Here is a 23,370-nt window from a genome sequence, read left to right as displayed (position 1 = left end):
CACCAACCAAAACCTCTCACACAGTGGCAGAAGTCGTTCTCTGGGATCAATGAAACAGAACAGACTGTTCTTTGCAGTGTTACCCAATTTTCCCCAGCACGAGTGCCTGAATAAACTGTTTAAAACAGGCAATTTCTAAACTACAAACACTAGGTCTAAGAATAAGCGTCAACTCGTCAGAGCCAGGAAACAGAACAACACATACTGTATCTCTAAAGGAGCATTATTATCAATCTCTAGTTTTCTGATATCCCAGCGGTTCAGGCAACTTGAATTAGTAGAATCTTTTCAGTAAATAGGCAAAAGTACCGTATTTTTTGCCCTATAGGACGCACTTTTTCCCCTCAAAAAATGAAGGGGAAATGTGTGTGCGTCCTATGGGGCGAATGCAGGCTTCAGGAAGCTATCCGCTAGCCGTGGGAGACGCAGCTCTCCCACGGCTAGCGGAGAGCTTGCCGGCACCCAGAAGCTTGGGGCGCGCTGAGCTCAGCACGCCCCAAGCTTCGGGTTTCGTGCAGTCCTCCGCTAGCCGTGGGAGAGCCGCGCGACTTTGCGCAGCTCTCCCACGGCTTGCGGATAGCAGCTTGTTCTGGGGGCTGGGGAAGCTTGGGCTTCCCCCGCCCCAGCCCCGCACCTGGGGGGGGAAATAATTTTTTAAAAATTTATTTCCCCCCCAAAAAACTAGGTGCATCCTATGGGGCAAAAAATACGGTAATGGGAGCATGCTGGCACCAGGATCATAAACCACAACTAATTGTTTCAGTTTGAGTAATTGAATGTGTTGTTGACAACTAAGAAAAAGATGTGTGAAACCTTTGAAACCACAACTTTTATTAATTGATAGAAATAGTACAAATTTAATTCAGCTGCAATTTACTCTCCTCTGAAACAACCAAAAAGTTCCCCTTCCTGGGTGGCTACATCGTCAACTCCTGGGGGGAAAAACAGAAAAAAAGAGAATTAGAAACTCTGTTTTCCCATAGGTGATGGGATGTGGAAGTGCTGGGTATTTTACCAGTGGGAAACTGACCGACTGTTCATCTATCCTGCACAGCCAGATGACCTTGGGGGGCTATTGTTATGGCTGCCTGAGATTTAAGATGGGGAGGATGCAGAACACAGCAAGCGTAACTCTAGCAGCAAGATAAAGTAATCAGATGAGGACAGGCAAAAAAGTGCCTGGTTCCCAAGTAGTTGCCTAGGACATAACATTGAGAACTGATGCATTTATGTTCCCAAAGGACAGACAAATCTGCACTAGATGTTTCAAGTGGTTTCCACTGAGGAGATTTGTCCTGCCTCCTGGAACCTTGGGAACTGCATTTCTGTGAAGAAGCCAACTGACACCAACCAGACACTTCTCCGAAATTTTGCAAAGCTAAACCATGGCAGTTAAATCTGTTTGTAGGGTATATCTGATACATCTGATCTTACGCACTAGAGCAGTTTTGTGTACAGTACCCACTGACCCACACATGACTATAAGCAGCTGCTGATGTTACATTGTTCAACATACATATACCCTGCTCAAGATCACAATAAAAAAATATCACTGGAAAAACCGTTTCATAGTAAATGCCATCTGTAAATCTAGTTGTCCAAGGCACACTGTTGCAAACGAATCTTAGTAAATATTAAGCTATGTTTAGATATACTTGAAAACATAGGTGTTAAAATGCATTGTGTTGCATTTGACTTTTCCAGGCATCCTTTCAATGCTGAGAGGTAGTTAAATGTTATAGTCACTGATGAAAAGCAGCTGCAGTGGGGCAAGAGATAGAAAACAGTGCATTTCCAAGAAATGTGTTAATCTGGTGGTGAAGTGATGACATAAAATGGCCATGAACTTTTTGCTATCTGTTCTCCAGGCTCTGGGTCCATGGGCCCTATGATAAATGTCACTCAAGCAGGAACTTACCATAATAGCGTTTACAATATCGTTACTGTTGTTCTTCAGGGCACGAACGGCTTTTGCCCGGGAAACATTCGCTTGGGACATCACTAATTCGATGTCTTTCACCTCGACACCAGTCTCGTCAACCTGGATGGGGAAAGATAATGTCTCAGGACAGCTGTTCAAGCCCTTTTCTGCCAAGTCGGAGAGAAATGGCATGGATCCTTAAAAGTTAAGGATCCATTCAACCTAAGGTTTACAAAAGCCACAAGATAAAGCAGGCACAGGGAACCCCAAATTATTGTTAAAGAGTCCCTGGTAAACTTGAAAAACTCACCTGCTCTTTCAAATAGAAAGGAAGAATAGATTGAAACAGACAGGCAAGTGAGTGTGCTCTCTACATATGCTTAGAACTCTAACCCCACAGCTTGATTTGGGCTCTGTGTCTGCCCACACCAAAGACCCAATAAAATGCAAGCCTGGAATGGTAATGAATTTCTTTTGACAACTGCCCCTGCCTGTTAGGCAGCTAAATGTATGCCAGTTCATTCCACAAGAGGAAGTTTTCTAAGTCCAGTGCAAGTACAATTATAGTCACTGGTATTCTGTGTAAGACATCCATGATCATTAATAGAATGTTTGTATCAAAAATGCATCCTCAGTGCCCATGTCACTCCTGCTACCTGCCAATATCTGTGAGAAGAGAGCAGCTGGCTCTATTATTTCTGTAAGTGACACCAATTACAATAGTTTGGGGGCAGGAGACCCTAAGTAGATTGCTCATTGGGAATATGATCAAGTTCCCCTCCCCAAATTCAAACAGGAAGCTGGGATGATGGTAAACAAGAGACTGGGTGCATGACAACTCTCCATGACTGCAGAAGGTAAGAAAAAGTTGGGTGTGTGCACTGGTTTCACACTAGCCGGGTTTGCATATAATGCTGAATTATGGTTTATTAATCCATGGCTTAGCATAATGTGAGAACTCTGTCAGCTATAAGCAAACCATAATCTGAAGCCACAGTTTATTGTTGGGTTATGGCATTATGTGGGAACTTAGAATTATGCCTTAACCATGGATGGTCTGGCCACTCCATCCCAAACAAAGGCACAAATCAAGAGCTGGAAAACAAACCAACCTTTGGAGAAACAAATCATGTGTGTTGAAGGCCACTGAGGCACTTGTAGGGATTTTAAAAGGAGGAGAAAACTTCAATGAAATATGCAATCTGTTTGGTATGCACCTGCAGAGACGAAGGAAGCTGAAAGCTCACAAGACAAAGGCAGGGTGTTGGTTGGTTAGTGCAGGCTGCCCAATAGGGGCACTAAGAATAATGAGACCACATGGAGCACTGAGCTGTACCCTTCACACCCACCTGAAGAACCATACTCTCCCCACACGTCAGAAATCAAGAAACTCCTGATCAGCAGGAGAAGCTCTTCCTGTCTCATTCACCAAGGCAGACATTAAAAAGACCAACAGCTCTGAGTTGGCCATGAGTGCCAGTTTCAAGGCTGAAATTACTTATACAGAAAGTATGTGGCATACCTCTTCCTCTTCACTCTCCTCTTGTACAGTGGGAGTCTGTGTGTTTTCCTGAATGTTTGAAACGGCTTCTCCTTGCACTTTGAATTTCTCTGCAGCAGCCAGCTGTGCTTGCTGTGAGAGATCTTCAATCTGTTAGAGATGTGTGAGAAAGAGAGAGGTCAGTGAGGCTGTTGCAACTGAAGTAAGCAAGCAACACAGAACAGAATGGAGGCCTCTGCAAGCACTACTGACAAGAACCACCAGCACTTCCAGATATAGACCCCCCGCTTCCCACTCCAATTTTAGAACTCTTCTCCCATTCCAGTGGCAGAGAAACTACATAGTGCAACTGTCCTGTTCTTCCAATTGCAAGGCCCCAAAGTCTAACTAGACATTCCTGAGCTTAGCTTACCTTTGCTTCACCGAATACTATATAGGTATCTGATGCAGGACTTTTGTAGACATCTGGCTTGGTGATGACAAACAGGATGTTCTTGGATTTCCGGATTGTAACCCTGGTTACACCTGTGACTTGACGAAGGCCAAGCTTAGACATTGCCTTAAAAGCAAAGGAGAAATAATTTTTTGGGTGGGTGAAGCAGCCACCGAGTGTGAGAGCTAAACGAGTCATGGCAAGAACACGGCTCCTTGGTTTATAGAAAGTCTTTCTAACGGTGCTAAAGCTACTCCAGTAGTGCAGCAGGCATTTTTTCCTCATTTGATTAACAAAACAAAAAACCTTTCCCCAAAAGCAAAACCAGAACTAGCGTCCATTCCTAGCTGTGTCACTAACTCTTACAGAATACTTACTCAAAATAAAACTTCTCAAAATACAAAAAAACAAAAAAACAAAACCCCACAACCAACCAAAAAGCCCAACCAATTATTTTGTGGGGGGGGGGGAATGCACATTTGTTTTTGTAGTTTATGAACAGGGTTGGGAGAAAAGCCTAGAGGAAGGGGCCCATGCTTAACTATGTAGTTTCCCTTGAGTTATTTCTCTCCTCTGTCGCTGCTTCTGTGAATGAAGGATAACATTTCAGAGAAATGTCCAGCTCCGAGGGCCTTCTGGCGGTTCCCTCACTGCGAGAGGCCAAGTTACAGGGAACCAGGCAGAAGGCCTTCTCGGTAGTGGCGCCCGCCCTGTGGAACGCCCCCCCATCAGATGTCAAAGCGATAAACATCTACCTGACATTCAGAAGACATCTGAAGGCAGCCCTGTTCAGGGAAGTTTTTAATATGTGACATTTTAGTGTATCTTTCATCTTTGTTGGAAGCCGCCCAGAGTGGCTGGGGAAACCCAGCCAGATGGGCGGGGTACAAATAATAAAATAAAATATTATTATTATTATTATTATTATTATTATTATTATTATTATTATAGAAAGAACAAATAGGCACATAGATCAATCCCTTTTGCTGGTTGCAATAAAATAGGTTCTGGAAGAACATACCAAGGAGTATGCTAAAATGATTATAGGTAAGTAATTGGGGATAAAATGTTTGAGTAGCTATTGCCTCCCCAGGCTGAATCAGCAAAACATCAGTCATTTACAATCAACTTCATTTTACCTTCCGTGCTTTCTTTTCACTCCGACTCTGTTTTGCTTTGCTAACTGGTTCTTCATCTATTTCAGCTGCTGCTGCAAGCTGCAAATAAAAAGACCCAAAATGGAGTTATAAAGGGATGCCCAGCAGAAAGTCCCCCTCCCCAAATACATTTTCTGACTGAAGATTTATTGTGCCCTCATTCTACAATGGAAGCGAGAGAACAGATTTATATGCACATGCCCATCTACCCTACAAGTCCTCCAAATCCAAGCAGGGAGGGCCAGGTATTTGCAAAGCATGCCAAAGAAATCACTCCACTCCCATGTACTAGCATAAATTCATATACTGAAGTACATTATCTATGTGCCAAGTTAGGACCACAAGAGCACACAGAAAGGTGTTCCTTGTGCTTGTCCCATGATGTTAGAATTCTCTTCTGTAGACTTTGCGAGCTTTTTCACCACACCAACTTTCCTCTTGCCTTTCACTATTTCAATTATAATCCAGATTGAATAAAAATTACGGAGAATTGTAAAAAGTGTACATTTAACAATACTTGCTGCTTGTTATTCTTGTGTAATTTGCTTCTTTGTTTGCTTTTTCAAACTTGGGATTTTAAACAAAGAATTTCAGACTGTGTACTCACTACCTACTGGTAAGAAGGCAAACCATCCTAGGACAAGGATGCTTGTTAAAGTATGTGTGGCTGAACAAAGCACACACAGTAAATTGTGTGTTAAGCATCCTGGTGTGTGGTTTTTTGCACATTGGCAGCTCTTCAACGTCACAGGTTTTGTGGCCCTGCCCCGGATGCCAATTAAATGCAGCCCAGTTATTTGCTTCTCACCTCTGTCCGATGTGTTGTGGCATGCGTAGGGTCATGTTCTTCAAGTTCTGGCACTGACTCATCACTGTCAGATTCTGTTCCAGACCCTGCAAATACAAATGTGTGCAATCCTTTTTTTTCCATTTTGGCTTCAGCGGGGTGTGGCAGAGAAGCCCAGGGGAAACATGAAAGGCTTTGCCAACTTGATCATGCAGATTTTATCTCCCTTTTATTGTGATAATGCACATCAAGAAACTCATACCAATCCAGAAAAGTCACAATTATCTAGTGGCAGAGGCATTTATTCCCAATACAGGTAGCAAAGCAAACAACACAGAAAGAATGCAACCTACAGACAAATGACTTTGGAATGGAAGTGCTTTATGTTATCATTTTTAAAAAAATATTTAACAGGCCATTGTATTTTAATATTTTGTTGGAAGCCACCCAGAGTGGCTGGGGAAACCCAGCCAGATGGGCAAGGTATAAATAACAAATTATTATTATTATTAGATATAATATTTGTAGCAATAGAGGTGCTTTGAGCTTTGCTCAGCGTGAGCTTCAAGACAGTGCATATAAAACACTAGCTCTTTCAAAGATTAATTCAGGTCACTGCCTTCAGATATTACTACTAGAAATAGGTCTGTGTGTATGGGAAAAGGTGAGGCAAAAAGACTTTTTTAAAGTTTTAAGAGTTCCAGCTAAAAACAAATATCTGGCAAAGTGTGGGTATTCTAGGCATGCTAATATTAGTTGTAGTGTATGAAGAGAAAAGTTCCTGGGGGAAGGATCTTGCTTGCATTTTTAGGATTGAGATACCACTTCTACATGTAGGAGAATTGGCAGCTGAGCTCTGGCTTAATTCAATGGTTTGAGATTAGGAATGTGTTGCAGACTTGCATACTCTCTGCAGTTATGTCTTTCCCTTCCATGATTTGTGATTATGTCTTAATTGGGCTATCTCTAAGTAGGGTTAGTCAGGATAGTTATGAGATGATGGGTCTTTATAGTGTGCTGGGTGTCATGGCAAACTGTAGTTATTGCAAAACATGGAAAGGAAGTAGAATGCCCAATGGGGGGAGGGGAGGGAGGTGGAAGTTGAGGAGCCCATAGCACATTCCCAATGACTCAATTTAACTTTGCTAATTCCTTGGCTTTTTAAAATAACAAAACAACACAGATTTTAAAAGCTCAGTTCTGAAATAGTGGCCTGGATATGCTTCACCTCAAGAACCTAGAATGAAGTTCACCGCTGTCTTTTCGAATGATAACCACCCTTGTCCTTTTAGGACTAAGTGACTGTGATGTAAATGGGAGGAAAAAAATGACTGACCAACAATTGTGAAAGGAACAAAATATATCTATAGAACACATTTCCTAGAACAAGTACAACTATTTTCTCACTTGCCAATGAACTCAGCTAATTCTAGTTTATGTAATACCCTAGCATCTTTCCCAATACAGTGGAACCTCAGTTTTTGAACGTTTCGGAAGCCAAACGCCGAAAACCCGGAAGTGAATGCTTCCATTTTCGAATGCGCCTCAGAAGTCGAATGGCTTCTGCAGTGTGTTTTTCCATTTTTACCATTCACTTTGCTGACAGCCCTTTGATTTTTGAACGTTTCAGAAGTTGAATGGACTTCTGGAACGGATTACGTTTGAAAACAGAGGTTCCACTGTATTTGCATATGCACCAGACCACACTGGTAGCTAGGCAAAGCCTCACTTATTCTTGAATTTAGGCATTGTTTGATTTTAACAAATAGCATGCATGTTTGTTTAATATGTCTTTAGGAGAGAACTACTGCCAACATAAAAAAATACATTTCTGTGTAACCCCACCCCCCAGTGCAAGTACAAATACAGACAAAGCACAACTGAAGTGGATAGTGGACACTGCAATTTCTTCCAGAGTCTGGATAAAACATTACACAAGAGTTGGCAACACATGCTAAATCTATGAACATCTCACTTAAAGCACTTTTAATTAACAAGAGGTACTAGATGTCCAATCACAAGCCAAGTTCTAGGATTGGAGACAGAGGACTGCTACAGTGCTACAGAAAACAAAGCTGTGATTAGGGTTTCTAGGTTAGTGCTATTCCAGAAATACCAGCCAAGGCAACATTGATGTCACACCCTCAGTAAGACATTCACAACATGCTGAGCATGTGAAGCGACTCTCTCATTTGTGCCATACATTCTTGTGCACAAGTCTCGATTCCAACACAAAAGGAGTTTTCAATTGGCTCTGACCACAACTGGTTACAGCTCAGCTTGGACCTACTTTGGCTTCACTTCTAAATACTACTTTTCTAGACTAACAAACAAAGCAAGGAGCCCAAGGGAGGAAACTTGGGACCCCTTGCCCATACAGACAGGTTAGTATTCAGTGAGCAGTCTGTGATATCCATGCACACAGCAAACCAAGGAGGCAAATACCCTTATCATTCTTCAGGACAGGCTGTTTGGCAGGAGGAGGAAGAGGAGCAGGAGGAGCAGTTGCTGGGGCCTCAGCAAGGGCCACAGCTTGTTTGGGAGAGAAATCCACCAGGATTGGCTGCAGAGGTTGCTCCCCAGCAGGCACCTCTGGAGGGATCAAAGGCGGCAACTCGTCGTCCTCAATGACAGCAGAGACAGGGGTGGGGGGTTTGGGTGGCACTTCAGATGCTAGACCAGATGCAGGTGAAACTGGTGATGGCTTAGGAAGCACAGCAGAGGGAGTTAGCTTTTTTACAGGGGAAGTAGGAGGTGGCACAGGGGAAGCAGGCTGAGTGAGGCTGCTTGTAGCTGTGACAGAAACAGAAAGATCAGCAGGTGCAAGAGGCAAAGGTGTTGTTTTTTGTGGAGGTGCCTTATCCCCAGCAGAGCTGACAGGGACCTGGGACACATCCAAGGGCAAGGCAGCAGAGCCAAAAGGGACAGCAGAGGCAGGGGTCACCAGAGAAAGAGGGGCAGGAGTGCTCGGGGTGGCAGAGGATGTAGAAGTAGGCAGTGGGGAAGTGGTGGCCACAGTGCCAGGAGCAGAGACAACAGGTGACACTGGGGAGGCTCCCGAGCCAGAAGCAGAAACAACAGGAGACTTAGGGGAAGCAGTGGGGGTCACAGTTACAGAGGAGTCTACAGAAGGGCCTTTGGGGCCAGCTGCAGAAGTTACAGGGAGAACTGGAGGGGCCACTGAGGGAGCTGTTGAGGGTACAGGGCTAGAGGCAGGCACACCTGGGGATACAGGGGGAACTAAGGGCTTAGGTGCAGCTGCCAAAGGAGAAGCAGGCTTTGTAACAGGCACTGCGGGTGCCACAAGAGGAGTTACAGGGGCAGGAGTAGGTGTCAAAGGAGATGCAGGCTTTTCAGGAGGCACTGGCTTAGAAACAAGCCCTGCTGGGCCCACAGGAGGTGCCAGAGGAGGAGCCACAGGCTGGGATGAAGAAGGAGAAGGTTTCATTGCTGAGCCTGTGGGGGCCAGTGGCTTAGGAAGGGTCTCTGCTGGGGAAACAGGACCAGAAGTAGGTGACAAAGGTGAAGTAGGTTTCACAGGTGGCACTGGCTTAGAAGCAACCCCTTGTGGTACTGCAGGATGTGCCAAAGACCCAGATGGGGGCACCAAAGGAGGAACCACAGGTCCAGAAGCAGGTTTCAGAGGTGGCCCTGTGGAGGGAAGTGGTCTAGGAGGGACCACTGCTGGGGCCACAGGTCCAGAAGTAGGGATCAAAGGACTAGATGCAGGCCCTGCTGGGGTGACAGGACTAGATACAGGGACTTCTGTTGGGACCATAGGAACCGGCCCTGCTGAGGCCAAGGGACAGGAAGCAAGAACCCCAGGAACAGAGACAGGTGCCAGAAGAGGAGCCATGGGATGAAAAGCCACAGGGCAAGAAGAAGTAGGTGCCATAGGTGGAACTGTAGGTGCCACTTGTTTGGATGCAGGTACTTTTGCAACCACAGGAGGGGTTATGGAGCCAGAAACAGGTGCCAAAGGAGGAGGCACACCTTCGGCAAGAGGTGCCCCAGGTCTAGGGGGAGGTCCTCCTGGGGCCACAGAGCTAGAAGCAGAAACCAAAGGGGAATCGGGTTTCACAGGTGGCACTGCAGATGCCAATGATCTAGGAAGAGACCCTGCTGGGGCCACAGGTCCAGGAGGGGGTGCCGAAGGACTAGAAGCAGGCCCTGCTGTGGTTAAAGGACCAGGTGCAGGTGCTGATGGAGGTGGTGGTTTCACAGCCAGCACTGCAAGTGCTTGTGGCTTAGAAGCAACGTCTGATGCAACTATAGGAGGAGTTGCACATCCAGAAGGAAGTGGCAAAGGAGGAGCCATGGGACTAGAGGCAGATGCCCCTGGAGTCACAGGGCCAGGAGGAGGAGCCACAGGATCAGAAGTTGGTGGCAAAGGAGAAGCTGCGGGTGCCAGTGCTTGAGGAACGACTCCTACTGGAGCATCAGAAGATATAGGTCCTGAAGCAGTAGCCAAAGGAGGAGTCACAGGACTAGAAGCAGGCCCCGCTGGGGTTACAGCGGCAGAAGGAGGGGCCAGAACAGGGGTCACAGGCTGAGAAACAGGCAGAACTGAGGTTAGAGGGCCAGAAGTAGGTGCAGGAGATTCACGTTTCACTGTTGGTACTGCAGGTGCCAACAGGATAGGAACCGGTACTCCTTGGGACACAGGAGGGGAAAGAGAACCAGAAACAGGTGTCAAAACAGGAGTCACAGACTTAGAAACAGGTGATACGGGACAAGAAGCAGACCCCACTAGGGCCACAGGGCCAGAAACAGGTGCTGAAGCAGAAGCAGGTTTCACAGATGGCCCTGCAGGTAGCAGGGGTGCATGAGCAGGCCCTGCTGGAGCCACAAACGCAGGGCTAGAAACAGGTGCCAAAACAGGAGCCGTAGGCCCAGAAGTAGGTTTCACAGGTGGCCCTGCAGGTATCAGTTGTCTAGGAGCAGGCACTGCTGGGGACAAAGGAGGGGCACCAGGGCACACCACAGAAGCCAAGGGGCAGGAAGCAGGTGCTGCAGGGCCAGCTATAGGTGCCAAAGGAGGAGTCACAGGGTGGCAAGCAGATCCCACAGGTGGCCCTGGGGGTGCCACAGGGCTAGATGCTGGCACTGGAGAGGCTGCAGAGTCTTGAGTAGTCGCTGCAAAGGGTAGAGGAGAAAGAGGTGCTGTAACTGAATTAGTGGGTCTAGAAGGAGAAGCAGGCAATATCATAGTGCTATGAGGCTTTGGGACTGTGGGACTGACAGGAGAGCTGAGAGGAACTGTGCTTGATACAACAGGGAGAACAGTGGGTCCAAGGACCAGAGGAGGAGAAACAGGAGCAACTGGGAGAATGAAGGGAGCTGGAATAGGACACGATGGCACCTGAGGAACTGGGCCTGCAGATGTTGCCAGTGGTGGGCTCACAGGGGTAGCTGGATGAGCTGAACTAAGAGACCCGGAGGAAATTATTGAGACTGGGGCAGAAGCTACAGGCCCTATTGCAATGCTGGGAGACAAGGGGCTAACTTTTTGTGCAGCACCAGCCAGATCCGGAGGCTTCAGGGGAGAGGAAGGAATCTGGGTCACCACAGCTGGGACACTAGGAGGCAAGGCTGAGCCAGGAGAGACTGACATTGGGAAGGAGGAGGAAGGAGGAGCCACAAAGGAGAAAAGCTGCCCAGGTGAGGCAGCAAGGTCAGTAGGTGCTAGTGGAGTACTGGAAGGACAGAATCCAGCAAGGGGAGAGTTAGCATCATGGGATGAAGAGGGAGGGTGGGCAGCGCTAGATACAGAGGAGCCGGAAACAGCAGCTAAAGGAGAGAAAAAGTGAATCAATGATGAAAACATGGAGAAGAAAAAATGAATTATCTACAGCCACCCACATGGAAATGCATCTCAGTTACCTGTGAGGTAGAAATTGCTGTAGCCGCTGTCAGAAAAAAGTATCACAGTGTTTGTATGCCCCACCCCATCAACCAAGGCTCTTTGTATAGTGCCAATATTCCGCTGGAGGACATGTGCAGGATCAAGTCTTTTGAAAACATGTGACAGTGCACAGGCAAGCCCGACATACTTGTCACCGCTCTCACTGGATGTCTCACTACATATCCAACTCTATTATCCAGATATCTGGTTGGGCACCCTCAACACAATAGAAACTCAATTATAGAGGAGAAAACAGCTAGTTCAAGAAACAAGTTGCAAAGTCTTGCAAGTGCTGACATTTAACCTTCCATGTTGTGTCCAGGTACACAGATTTGAAAAGGACAATATACCAGTCTGCCGCCACTTGAAAACTGCTTAAATGTTCCATTTAAATGGCAATGACTCCTATATGACCCAAGTTAATCTGATTGCAGAAATGAAGCTTGGGAACATGGTTTGTCACCTACCCTGAGGTTAGGTGAATGTATAAGCAGGGGTGATCAAAGCAAGATCTTCACACAAGTCACATGTAATTTCAAGGTGTAGCCACTGGCACCCCAGGAACCACAAAATGCCAGTATTCTTTGAAACAGATATTGGGACAGCAATGCAAGGTACCACAGAACTTTTCACACCAATTCTGTGTGCCTGTCAACAGCAAGCACCCACAGAAAAAAAAATCAAACCCTCCCTCTGGTAATCTAGATGGCAGATCAGTCCATAATACATTTCTTTACATTACTAACTTTGCTAACTCCAGAGAGAAGTTTGTATTCTACACAGTAACTCATATATGATCTATGTCAGCTGAAGAATAGAACTCAGGAGTGTGACTTTAACTACTTTAACCAAGTCTTTTTTTGCTAAATACTATGGTTAATGTAACTGCATCAACACAACACAGCAAAATGTTGTTAAGGAGACATACATAGGGACTAACAGCAAATACCTGGTGCTTGAATAGGAAGCTGAGAAAAACAGGCTGCAGGTGCTTCAGAAGCACCAGCAAAAGGGTTTGGAGTGGCAGGAGCTAAATGAGTAAGAGCAATAGGTTATTAACGACAAACCAATAAGCTTGGGGCTAGAACCACCTAGAAGGTTCCATTCTCTTGGCTTAGTCAAAATGACAAATTGTCTATCCCTGAACTAAGATGCCTTCAACTTCAGGCTTGGCATAATTCAAACCTAAATGGGACATGCAAGCTACAACTTACACAGCTAGCATCCACCCAAACTTTTAAAGCATGAGTCACTCAGTGATGTTTCATCAAAGCATTAAATGGTGGATTAACTAATCTTAAATTATATGTGTGGTCTGAGAGTAGGTAGCTGCTTTAGGAATGTCTGCAAGTCTACTCTGATGAGCATAAACGGCTTTAAATGAAGCCAGAAGCACACCGCTCAGTGAGATCATGCAGGGAAGAGGAGCCCAGCACATGTTATATTAATGTTGACTGCATTAGACAGACGTCCACTACCACATGCAACTTAAGCAGAAGGATCTTAGAATTCCAGAAACAGGAATTTAAGAGCTACTTCCGTAACACTGGGATTGACCTTCATAAGGGCAGTAAAAAACAAAATGGCTGTAATACAACATGATAAAAGATTCTGAGGGGATCAAGGGTCCCTTTTTTGTACTCATCAGCTAGACGAGCAGATGAGTAAAAAATGCAGAGAGAATTCCCTCAAATCATGGGCTGCATCACTTCATAGCAGAACTGGGACAACCAGAATTCAAGGCACAGATTTAGCAGAAAGGTGATGTAAATGCCAGATTGAGCAAGTGCTCAGACTACACTAACACCAATTCACTATTTCAAGATTTTCCTTATTTCCAAGCTTTCCAGTAAGAATGCTAGAAGCCTCAGTTCAATGAGCAAGCTGGTTTCAATACTGTCTCTCATGAATGAGTTACTAAACAGTCCTTAACTGTAGATTCTAGGTCATGTTTCTACTAAGCAGATGAAAAAAAGGCAAAGGAATCACTATATAATTTGTGTTGGTCACTGAACTTTAAATGGTCGCTTGTCTACAGCTACCCACTGCTGTGCATCAGTTCTTGGGAAAATAGGTATACAATGGGAGAGAGCAAAATAATGGAATGAAGATTCTCTCTCTCACCCCCCCCCCCCAAAAAAGTTAAACAAGGAAGGGGCAAGAACTACATGTAACCAGAAAGTTATAAGATTCATGCTAAGAAAGCTGAACCATTTCTTAAACTATGACATTTTAGATAAAACATGATCTAGCCTAAAAGAGTACCATCAAAGTGCAGGCATTCAAACTAACAGTCATTCTAAAGGATGGCGTTTAACCCAGGGGTAGGCAACCTAAGGCCCGGGGGCCGGATGCGGCCCAATTGCCTTCTCAATCCGGCCCACGGACAGTCTGGGAATCAGCATGTTTTTACATGAGTAGAATGTGTGCTTTTATGTAAAATGCATCTCTGGGTTATTTGTAGGGCATAGGAATTCATTCATTTCCCTCCTCAAAATATATCCGGCCCACCACATGGTTTGAGGGACGGTGGACCGGCCCACGGCTGAAAAAGGTTGCTGACCCTTGGTTCAACCTTTATGGTGGCTCACCATCCCCCATCCCGCAAAAAAGCAGTAATAAATCATCGTCAGCATCTGAAACTTGGAATCACTGAGATATGACATTTCCCCTAGGTCTACTGTAAATTATATACCACAAGTAGTACACCCAGGGACATCACAAGCAAACCATAGAAACGCCTTCTTAGGAAGACCTGCATACCATACTTAACCGCTGTTAACTCTTGCAGTAGTGTATTTAATCAGCAGAAATGTATGTTTCAAGTAGGAAACAAGATCTCAGCTTAAACAAAGCTGGCAGTTCTGGAGCCCTGATTCATTATAGGGTTTTTTTAAATAAAAAAATTCATTTTAAAAATTAAAATGAAGTGAGTTCAATCCCATCTTGCTGTTTTAACTTGAAACCTACCTGATGGCTCCAGAGCAGTCCCAGCCTGAGAACCCTTGCCTGCCACCTCAGGATTCTTGGTGGCAACCGGTTTGGACTCCTCAGTTGTCTGCATCACTTCCATGGGGACCCCAGGAACTGGGGGTAGAGTTACTGAAATAGTGTCAACTGTTCAGATACCACTCAGGAAACCCAACAGTCTGCACATGCCTCATGAGGTGATTAGCAATCAGTAGCATCCAAAATTGGGGAAAGATGTGAGTTATCCTCAGCAGCCCAGAGACAAATGGCACCAGGACTAATAAAAACCTTCATGTATGAAGCCTTATAGGGATAATCTACTCCGGAGGGGAAACTGGCAATTTAAGTTATGTTTCCTAGCCATCATGAGGATTTGGTGTCATCACTCTGACAGTCGTAACTCAGCTGACATCAGCTTCTGAATGTTAGTACTGATGTATCAAAAGCCGATCTGGGCCAAGTTTACTGCGTCACAGTGGTCATGCATGCAACCACTTCATAATGGTATAAAACGGATGAAAGTCAGTACAGGTTTTTGGTTTTTTAATGTAGCTACCACTAGCAGAGGAAGCAGTTAAAAACCTTCCCTGTTTGTATCACATTAGTAGCCAGTGCCTTTGAGGGCAGAAGGGCATATTCATGCACCAGACTGTGGTAAATATGAACAAGAATGGATGATGTACTGGATTTAGAACTAGTTGTATCAGTTCTTCTGTCTCCTCCTATCTTGCTTCTACATTCAGTGTGGGTGGCTCTGGAAAAGCTGCTGTGCATCTTCTTTGCCACTTCTTACATCCAAGAACCAGCAGCAAAGCTTGACTGGAGCAAAGCAAAATCTATTTGATGTGCCCCAACAATCTCCTCACAGAATTCTGTCTAGTGTGTCACACACTTTGCCAATATCAACACTGGCACTTACAGCCATCTCTTCTCTGCAACACAGGTGCCTTGGCATAACTCTCTAAGGGGCCAGAATAAAAGCTTAAAACCAGTGCAGACTTTGCTAAGATTTGGTAGGCTATTCAACACCACGACATCCACAATATGGACAGGCAGACATTTTCTGTTTGCTTCAGAGAAAAACTGCTCCATTCTATACAGCTCCATTTATTTATCCAACCGAACTTGTGTGTTTCCTCCCTGTCTAAGAGAAACTCTCACACCCCTTGGACAGAAGTCATTGCATTTACCAGTCATGCAGTGTACAGCATCCCCATGCGTAGGTGTGTGTATAGGAGAGACCCAGTCACAAAGTCATGCAGTGTTCCCTAAGCGGCAAGGCAGAAATGTAGCATACAAGGAGACCTGGTTCTCTGCTAACCAGCATCCATGATACCTTCAAGACAGATAATTGGAGACACAATACACAGGGAAGGTTTAGAGTTAGCATGTCCCAAGTAAGAAGGATGCACGTGCGCACACACACTTCAGAATACAATTTTTAAATGCACCATCAGCTGAAAATTCTACTCCACTAGAATGACGCACTTTCACAGCCAACACATCCATCAGCTGTGTTATTGCCGAGTTCAGGATGCTTGGTAAATGCCAAATTATGTTGTAATCTTTTGGCTTGCAGTCACAAAACAATGATTCCCTGCTCTGTGCTTAAGATAGGCAGTGTTAGTGAGTGGATTAGAAAGTTATCCACTTGACATCTAGCAGGTTTCAAATAAACAGATTAAAATTCCTTCTAGTCTTGAGGTTCCCATTTCAGTCACACCAGTCACCACCTCTCCAACCTTAAACAGTGGTCACCACCAATTTGCAAAAAGAAACACGTGTCACAAAGTAATGATGGATGATCATAAGCTTAACATCCCAATTCCCAACTGTCTCACACAGGTTTAGAAATATGAAGAGGTTGTATCCTTTGGTTCTTACTAAGCCACCTGCCTCCTTCTTCCTGAAGAATTCTTACACATCAAGCCATTTGTTAACGTGGAAGCATGATTGGGAAACAAACCATGTACGGATCCTTTAAAACACACAGTTTACTCCAGCACAAAAGGCCAAAAAGAAGAAAACCTTCCCAAGTCATTAAGCAAGTATCTAGAATTTGACCTAGGTTAAGATCCTCATTTCTCTAATGTTTCATCTAGTAATCACCCAATGTTAGCATACACACAAAAATCAGAAGCTGTTGTTAGTAGTTTTAGCATTTTGTAGTCTAAAAACCTTCAAAATGTGGTGGGATAGCAGTGTTTATCCAGCTTGTGATTCACGTCAAGCATGCTACTGCCATGTTCCAGAGAGAGACCATGCAACTCATCCAACGTGGAGGAGACTAAACGTGGTAAGAGCACAAGAGGACAATTTCAAAGTATTTATCTCAATTTCTTCAAAGTCATGATAACGTTTATATGGCAAGTTCCAAGTATTTTCCACATATTGTCTCATTAATCCTTACAGCAACATTGTAAGGGCAGCCAGGATTATTATCCCCATACTGCAGATGGGGGGCTGAAGTTTAGAGATATAGTATCTCAGATATTGGCTTTTTGAAGGCTACACAGAAAGCTCATGGCAGGTGTAAGACTCGAACCAAGCTTTTTAAAGTGCAACTTACACATGACCTCTTTTACCATGCATTTCTATGCATGTCTACTCAAATGAAGCCCTACTGAGTTCAGTAGGACTTATTCCCTGGTAAATGTGCAAGACTGCAGTCCTAGACTCTTAGCCACTCTGCCAAAATAGCCCTCAATTATTTGCAAGTTCTACCCTTCACAAATGGTTTTACCTGCCTTGTTAAACTGGCTGACTGGACGAGTTTCAGGATCCTTTCTGAAAGTGTATTAGTCATCCAAGGCACTAACCTGTCTCAGCATGAGGCTGTGGCAGCTCATGTTCTGTTGCTGGAACAGTTTCTGTGGCTTCACCAGGCATTTCTGGGAGAAGGGAAGTAAAATTCAGTCAAATTTTCTACAGAATTAGTGTAAATCATTACAGGGTATCTAACCAAAATCTTGCTTCTCTACAATCAGAACATCATGGTAAGCTACATATGAACAAACTGAATCACTTCCTAGGGAATGAACACTGCTGCCAAGCACAATTTGTTCTAGGTAGTCACACAGACAAAAAAATACAAACATTTAAAAACTTTTGTCTGTCAAATTACTTAACTTTCACGAGCCCCGATTTCTGTACTAAATGCATAGAAAACCATATCCACTGAAGGACTACTGATACAACTGAAGGAGATCTGCCCAACTTCTGTATCCATAATCAACTTTCATCCCTGGATGTTTACCAATGGGTTGAAAGCTTTTATTCCCTTCTACCCTCACCTAACCAAGTTGTATGGCAAGCAAGATTGGCATTATTACTATCAGCCATGATACCTAAATTAACCATCCATGTTCAATGGCAGCATCACAGACTATGGTGAGAAACAGAAAAGGCCTGTAGGACCCCCCCCCCCCCAAAAAAAATCTGGTTGGCTACTGTTGGAAAAAGAGCACAGGCTTAGGTAGGCCTTTGGTCTGATCCAGCAAGGCACCTACAGTGGTACCTCTGGATGCGAACGGGATCCGTTCCAGAGCCCCGTTCGCATCCTGAAGCGAATGTAACATGCGATTGCGCGTGTCGCCGCTTCTGCGCATGACATCATTTTGAGCGTCTGCGCATGCGGCGAAACCCGGAATTAACATGCTCCATTACTTCCGGGTCGCCGCGGAGCGCAACCCGAAAATATTCATCCCGAAGCTACTCAACCCAAGGTATGACTGTATTTGCTTTGCTACAACTCCACCCTACAACCGTCACGTACCCAAACTATGGATACAGCGAGATCTTCCATTCACTCTCATGCGGGAGCTTCCTTACCCGTGCACTTCCTCCTTGACAGGCATAATATGCATCCCAACAGAAAGAGTTGAAGTGAACGGTGGGACAAACCTCAGCTCCCTTCATTTCACCAGGCGCTTAAGCCTGTGCCCCAACACGCACAGCCACCAACCCACTCAGTGCCAACCTTCCTGGAACCCTCCTAAACAGCGACTACCCTTCTTGGAGGAGCGCTATGAGAGCACCCCCTCTGAGCGGAAGGCCGGAGCCCCGCTTCCCCTGCTGCCAAGAGTGACACCCCTTTTCAAGTGGGGAGGGGGGTGGCAAGGGGGCAGGTGCGGCCCAGGGTCCTCCAGGCGTCGACCTCCAAGCTCCACGGGTGAGGGTCGAGGCCAAGCGGGGCGGCTGGAGAGCCGGGTCTCCCTCCAAAATACCTTTCTATCCCCCTCGGCTCTCCCTCTCAGCGGCCCTTCCCTTCAGGGCCTCCTGCCCCCGTTTCCCTACGAGCGGGAGGCCTTTCCCGAACTCGGGCGCAGCGGCCTATCCGCGGAACCGTCGCTCGGCCCCGGAGCCCTGGGCTCGACCCGCCCGCCAACGCCGCATCTTTCCCCGCCTCGAGCCCCTGAGCGGCCCGAGGCCGCCCCGGCTTCGGGAGCTTCCCGCCTGCCCTGTCAGGGGGCTCGCCGAGGAGGATGGCGGCGGATGCAGACGGGGGGAACTTACTGTACAGGACGAGCCGGGCGCAAGATGGAGGCAGAAAGAGAGCGAGAGGCGGAGGGAGGGCGACTTCCGGCCCGAGCAGGAATGGCTTCCGGGTCCCCGCGGGGCTGCCCCGTGCGCTGTTCTATGGTTCCATGCGCTCATCTCGCTGCTGCTTTTGCTGCCTTCCAGCCCTGCTCTGCCTTGAGCAAAAGCTGCAATAAACATACATGGAAAGAGCGAGCGCAAAGCCCTGCAGTAGTTCGCTGCCAGAAAGCAGGACATTCCAGCGCGGTGATCCTCAAACTGTACTGAAAATAGCCACACTTGTTTTGCGTGGCAGACGGAAAGGGGAAGGGAACCGCAATGGACAATCGGACGAGACTTTTTTTTTTTTTTTAAGAAATATTTATTAAGATTTTACAAAAACAAGTATACAAAAACACATAATAATAAGAATAAAAATTAAGAAAAATAAAATAATAATAAAAAAATAAGTAAGACATACAGAAGAAACAAGGAAAATTAAAAACAATTATTTTTCATAACTTAAAACTCATTTGCTTGTTTCATTGACTTCCTCACACCTCCCCTTCTTGTATTCCCATTTAACTAATCAAATCAGCAAATCCTTACCCTCTTTCATTTATCTTATATATATATCGGACAAGACTTTTAAGAACGTGTGTTTGAGCTTGCTTTCCCCTCCTTCCGCCGCTTCCATTCTCTTCGTGTGTCGTTGCCGTTTTGGATTGTGATCTTCAGGACAGAGAGCTTGTTTTGTGTTTTGGCTAAGCTGCGCTGCGAGCTATTTTGACTAAAATGATACCATTTAAATGCTGAAAATAATTAAAATAATAGACTAACCATGTTTCATGGGCCACTGATGTGCTGTAGTAGGACTCTGCAGGTTTGCGTGGGTATAGCCAGGGGGCGGGGGGGGGGGGCAACTGCCCCCCAAATCAATAAAAATAAACTAATAATAATATTAATTTTTTAAAAGAACTATATTGGGGGTTTTCTTTTTTTTTTAATAAATTTTTATTGATTTTCCAACATATATTAAAACACAATACAACTAACAGCTGACAACACATAAACAAACAAACATATAAACACGTATAATTTCTTAACCTCTTTTTCTTGAACCTTGTTTCAACGACTTCCCCATACCTCCCTTTTCTGCATCCCTGTTTTAAACTTTTCCAGCAACCCCTAATTTCAATACTTATAATTCAGTTTCTAATCTTTTTCTTTTTACCCAATTATTTATCACTGCAATTCTGTTTTATGTTACCCATGACATTTTAGCACTCATTAATTTTACAACAGTTCTTAAGATAAACTTTAAATTTCTTCCAATCTTCTTCCACCGTCTCTTTCCCTTGGTCACGGATTCTGCCAGTCATCTCAGCCAGTCCCATATAGTCACTCACCTTCGTCTGCCACTCTTCCAGCGTGGGTAGTTCTTGTGTCTTCCAATACTTTGCTAAAAGAACTCTTGCTGCTGTTGTAGCATACATAAAAAACGTCCTATCTTTCCTTGCCACCAATTGGCCCACCATGCCCAAGAGAAAGGCCTCTGGTTTCTTGTGAAAGGTACACTTAAGTACCTTCTTAATTTCATTATAGATCATTTCCCAGAAGACCTTGATCTTTGGGCACGTCCACCAAAGGTGGTAGAAAGTACCTTCAGTTTCATTACATTTCCAGCATTTATTATTGGGCATATGATAGATTTTTGCAAGCTTGACTGGGGTCATGTACCACCTATAAATCATTTTCATAATGTTCTCTCTTAAGGCATTACATGCCGTAAACTTTATACCGGTGGTCCATAACTGTTCCCAGTCAGCAAACATAATGTCTATATTGGGGGTTTTCGCTGTTAACCATATTCCCGAATACTTCAACTTCTTCTCAGTTGTCAACCCACGGACCATCAGCAACATGAGCAGAACATGAGGAAGGTGGTGGAATCTTCCTTGGAGCCAGAGAAACCCTCAGGAAGGGGGAGAAGGCCGATGTCATAGGGCAGCTGGAGAGATGTAAAATGGAGCCAGGCAGAGGTGTAGTGGTTGGAGGGCTGGACTAGGAGGACCTGGGAGAGCAGGGTTCGAATCCCCACTCAGCCATGAAGCTCCCTGGTGGACCTTGGGCCAGCCTAGCCATTGGGGGCTGGGAGAACCATGAAGGTCTCCTTGAGCTCCTGGGAGGAAAGTGGGCTCGGAATGTCATAATAAATGATAAGAGGGGAGAGAAAAGGGGAAGACAGGGGAAGTGTGTGGAGGAGCTGAGCTCTCTGGAGAAGACTAGCTGGGTCAATTTCCAGAGAGCCAAGGCTGTTCAGGGGACCCCAGGACTCACACCACACCCCCAGGAGACCAAGAGAAAGGGAAGGAATCCTACTTACAGTCTGCACATTTCTTCCAGGAAAAATTCCCACCCTCCTCTCTAAACTAGCTAACTATCTAAAATGCCCACTCAAGCCTAACTCTGACCCCACCCCACCCGAGCCCTATGCCTAACCCTAACCCTACACCTAATCATAACTACACCTCTATGCTCAAAATAAATATATACAAAATATATACAAAATAGGCACAAATGTGCACAAAATAAATAATAAAGAAAAAAAATAAAAATATTAAAATAAAGAACAATAAAAGTGTTAAAAGAAAAAATTAAAAGAAAAATATCAAATAAAAAAATTAAATGAAATAAATCAAATAAAAGTAATGAATGAAATAAAAATAAAAATGAGAAAATAACAATTCACTAGTCCTCCACCTAATCTTCACTTCCACCACTAACTCCTCTCTCCTCCACTCGCCTCGCTACTAACCCACAGTGGCCACATGCAAGTCAGTGGCTTTTAAGAGAGAAGCAAGAGACGTCACAAAGGAGGGCAGGTCCTTGTCACCATGGCAACCCTCCCACCTGGACCTGGCCCCACCTGGCCCCTCCTGAGAGGTGATGCTCCTCTTTCAGAACCTGGAGGCACCTGCTATTCTGCCTGCAGCTGTGCTGCATCTTCATTTCACATCCTTCTTCCTGCAGCCCCATTTCCAAAGGGAGACCATCCCCACATCCTTCAAAGCAGGCTAGGGGTCTCCATAGCGCACAATTGGACCATCTGCTTTGCATGCAGGTCTTCTGTCCTGGGCGGCATCTCCGGGGGCTGGGAATGTGTCCCCCCCATATGAAACCCTGGAGAGCTGCTGCTGGTCAGTGGAGGCTAGTTGAAGAAGGATATTGAGCAGCTGGAAGGTGAGCAGAGGAAGGCAACCAGGATGATGAAGGGTCTGGAAACCAAGCCTGATGAGGAATGGTTGAGGCAGTTAGAAACCAAGACTGATCCATATTATAGATATGGAAGATAACATTAAACGAAACTGTGTGTGTAAAAAAAAGGAAAAAGGAAGGGAAACTCTGTTTTGTCTGTTGACTGTCAGGAAAGGAAAACCTGTCTCTGTCATGGGCTGTGTGTTTCAGCTGCTCTGCTGTGCCCTACCCCCTGTATGAGAGGACCTTGGTAGTGGTGGCTGAGCTGCTACCTAGAAACTGCTAACAGCCAGGAGGAAAAAACTTGCCCTCCTCATGGGCTACAAAAGTTCCAGTTGCAAAAGTTCTGCTCCCTTGTCTGAAGAGCTGCTCAATGGGCTCTGCTGCCTAGTAGGAGGTAGTAGAGAGCTGGCACCAGGGTAGACAAAGGACAAAGGCAGGATATGTTGCCTGGATGATCCTGGTACCCTATGGGCCTGGTGTGGTTTCTGTTCCAGATATTAATACTGAATGAGGTTGTATTATGATGATCTTTTGTAAACTGATTTGAGAGCCTCCTGGGTCTGTAAAATGTGAAATAAATATTCTACAAATACAAATAAAAACTAATCGTCTCATATGTTAGGGACCACTTTGGGAGACAGAGATAGAGGAAGTTCTTTCTTGAGTTGGTAGGTTTATATACATACACTAAAGACTTGCAGTATACAGTGGTACCTCAGGTTACATACGCTTCAGGTTACAGACTCCGCTAACCCAGAAATAATGCTTCAGGTTAAGAACTTTGCTTCAGGATGAGAACAGAAATCTCACCGCAGCAGTGCAGCGGCAGCAGGAGGCCCCATTAGCTAAAGTGGTGCTTCAGATTAAGAACAGTTTCAGGTTAAGAACGGACCTCCGGAATGAATTAAGTACTTAAC

General features: G+C 45.2%; 1 protein-coding gene across 18 annotated transcripts; it reads right to left on the bottom strand.

The window, feature by feature from the left end:
• Positions 1-810: 810 nt before the first annotated feature.
• On the bottom strand, positions 811-19,532 carry NACA (nascent polypeptide associated complex subunit alpha). 18 transcript variants are annotated; one of them, XM_083599116.1, is made up of 11 exons: positions 19,190-19,418; positions 17,494-17,565; positions 14,675-14,806; positions 12,654-12,734; positions 8,245-10,935; positions 5,821-5,906; positions 4,995-5,072; positions 3,835-3,981; positions 3,444-3,572; positions 1,919-2,041; positions 811-932 (listed from the first exon to the last, which is right to left on the bottom strand). In XM_083599116.1, the coding sequence occupies exons 2-11, from the start codon at positions 17,561-17,563 to the stop codon at positions 918-920; spliced, it is 3,552 nt and encodes a 1,183-aa protein (XP_083455242.1). In that variant the 5' UTR covers positions 17,564-17,565; positions 19,190-19,418; the 3' UTR covers positions 811-917. The 18 variants fall into 18 exon arrangements, with proteins under 18 accessions (XP_083455242.1, XP_083455228.1, XP_083455238.1 ...); XM_083599102.1 differs by having other exon boundaries at positions 8,245-11,589; positions 19,190-19,342; XM_083599112.1 differs by having other exon boundaries at positions 8,245-11,589; positions 14,675-14,791; positions 19,190-19,342.
• Positions 19,533-23,370: the final 3,838 nt, after the last annotated feature.

This window comes from Podarcis filfolensis, assembly GCF_964270895.1.
Source record: "Podarcis filfolensis genome assembly, chromosome: 2".
Classification (NCBI taxonomy): Eukaryota; Metazoa; Chordata; class Lepidosauria; order Squamata; family Lacertidae; genus Podarcis; species Podarcis filfolensis.
Note: the sequence above shows the minus strand (reverse complement) of the source record. Positions and strands in the feature narration are given on the sequence as shown.

Coding starts and splice junctions, on each gene's coding strand:
- NACA (XM_083599102.1), bottom strand. CDS start 17,563: ATGCCTGGTGAAGCCACAGAAACTGTTCCAGCAACAGAACATGAGCTG. Junction 14,807..17,493: donor ACAGCCTCATGCTGAGACAG/GTTAGTGCCTTG, acceptor ACACTATTTCAG/TAACTCTACCCCCAGTTCCT. Junction 5,907..8,244: donor TGTCCTGAAGAATGATAAGG/GTATTTGCCTCC, acceptor TTGTATTTGCAG/GGTCTGGAACAGAATCTGAC.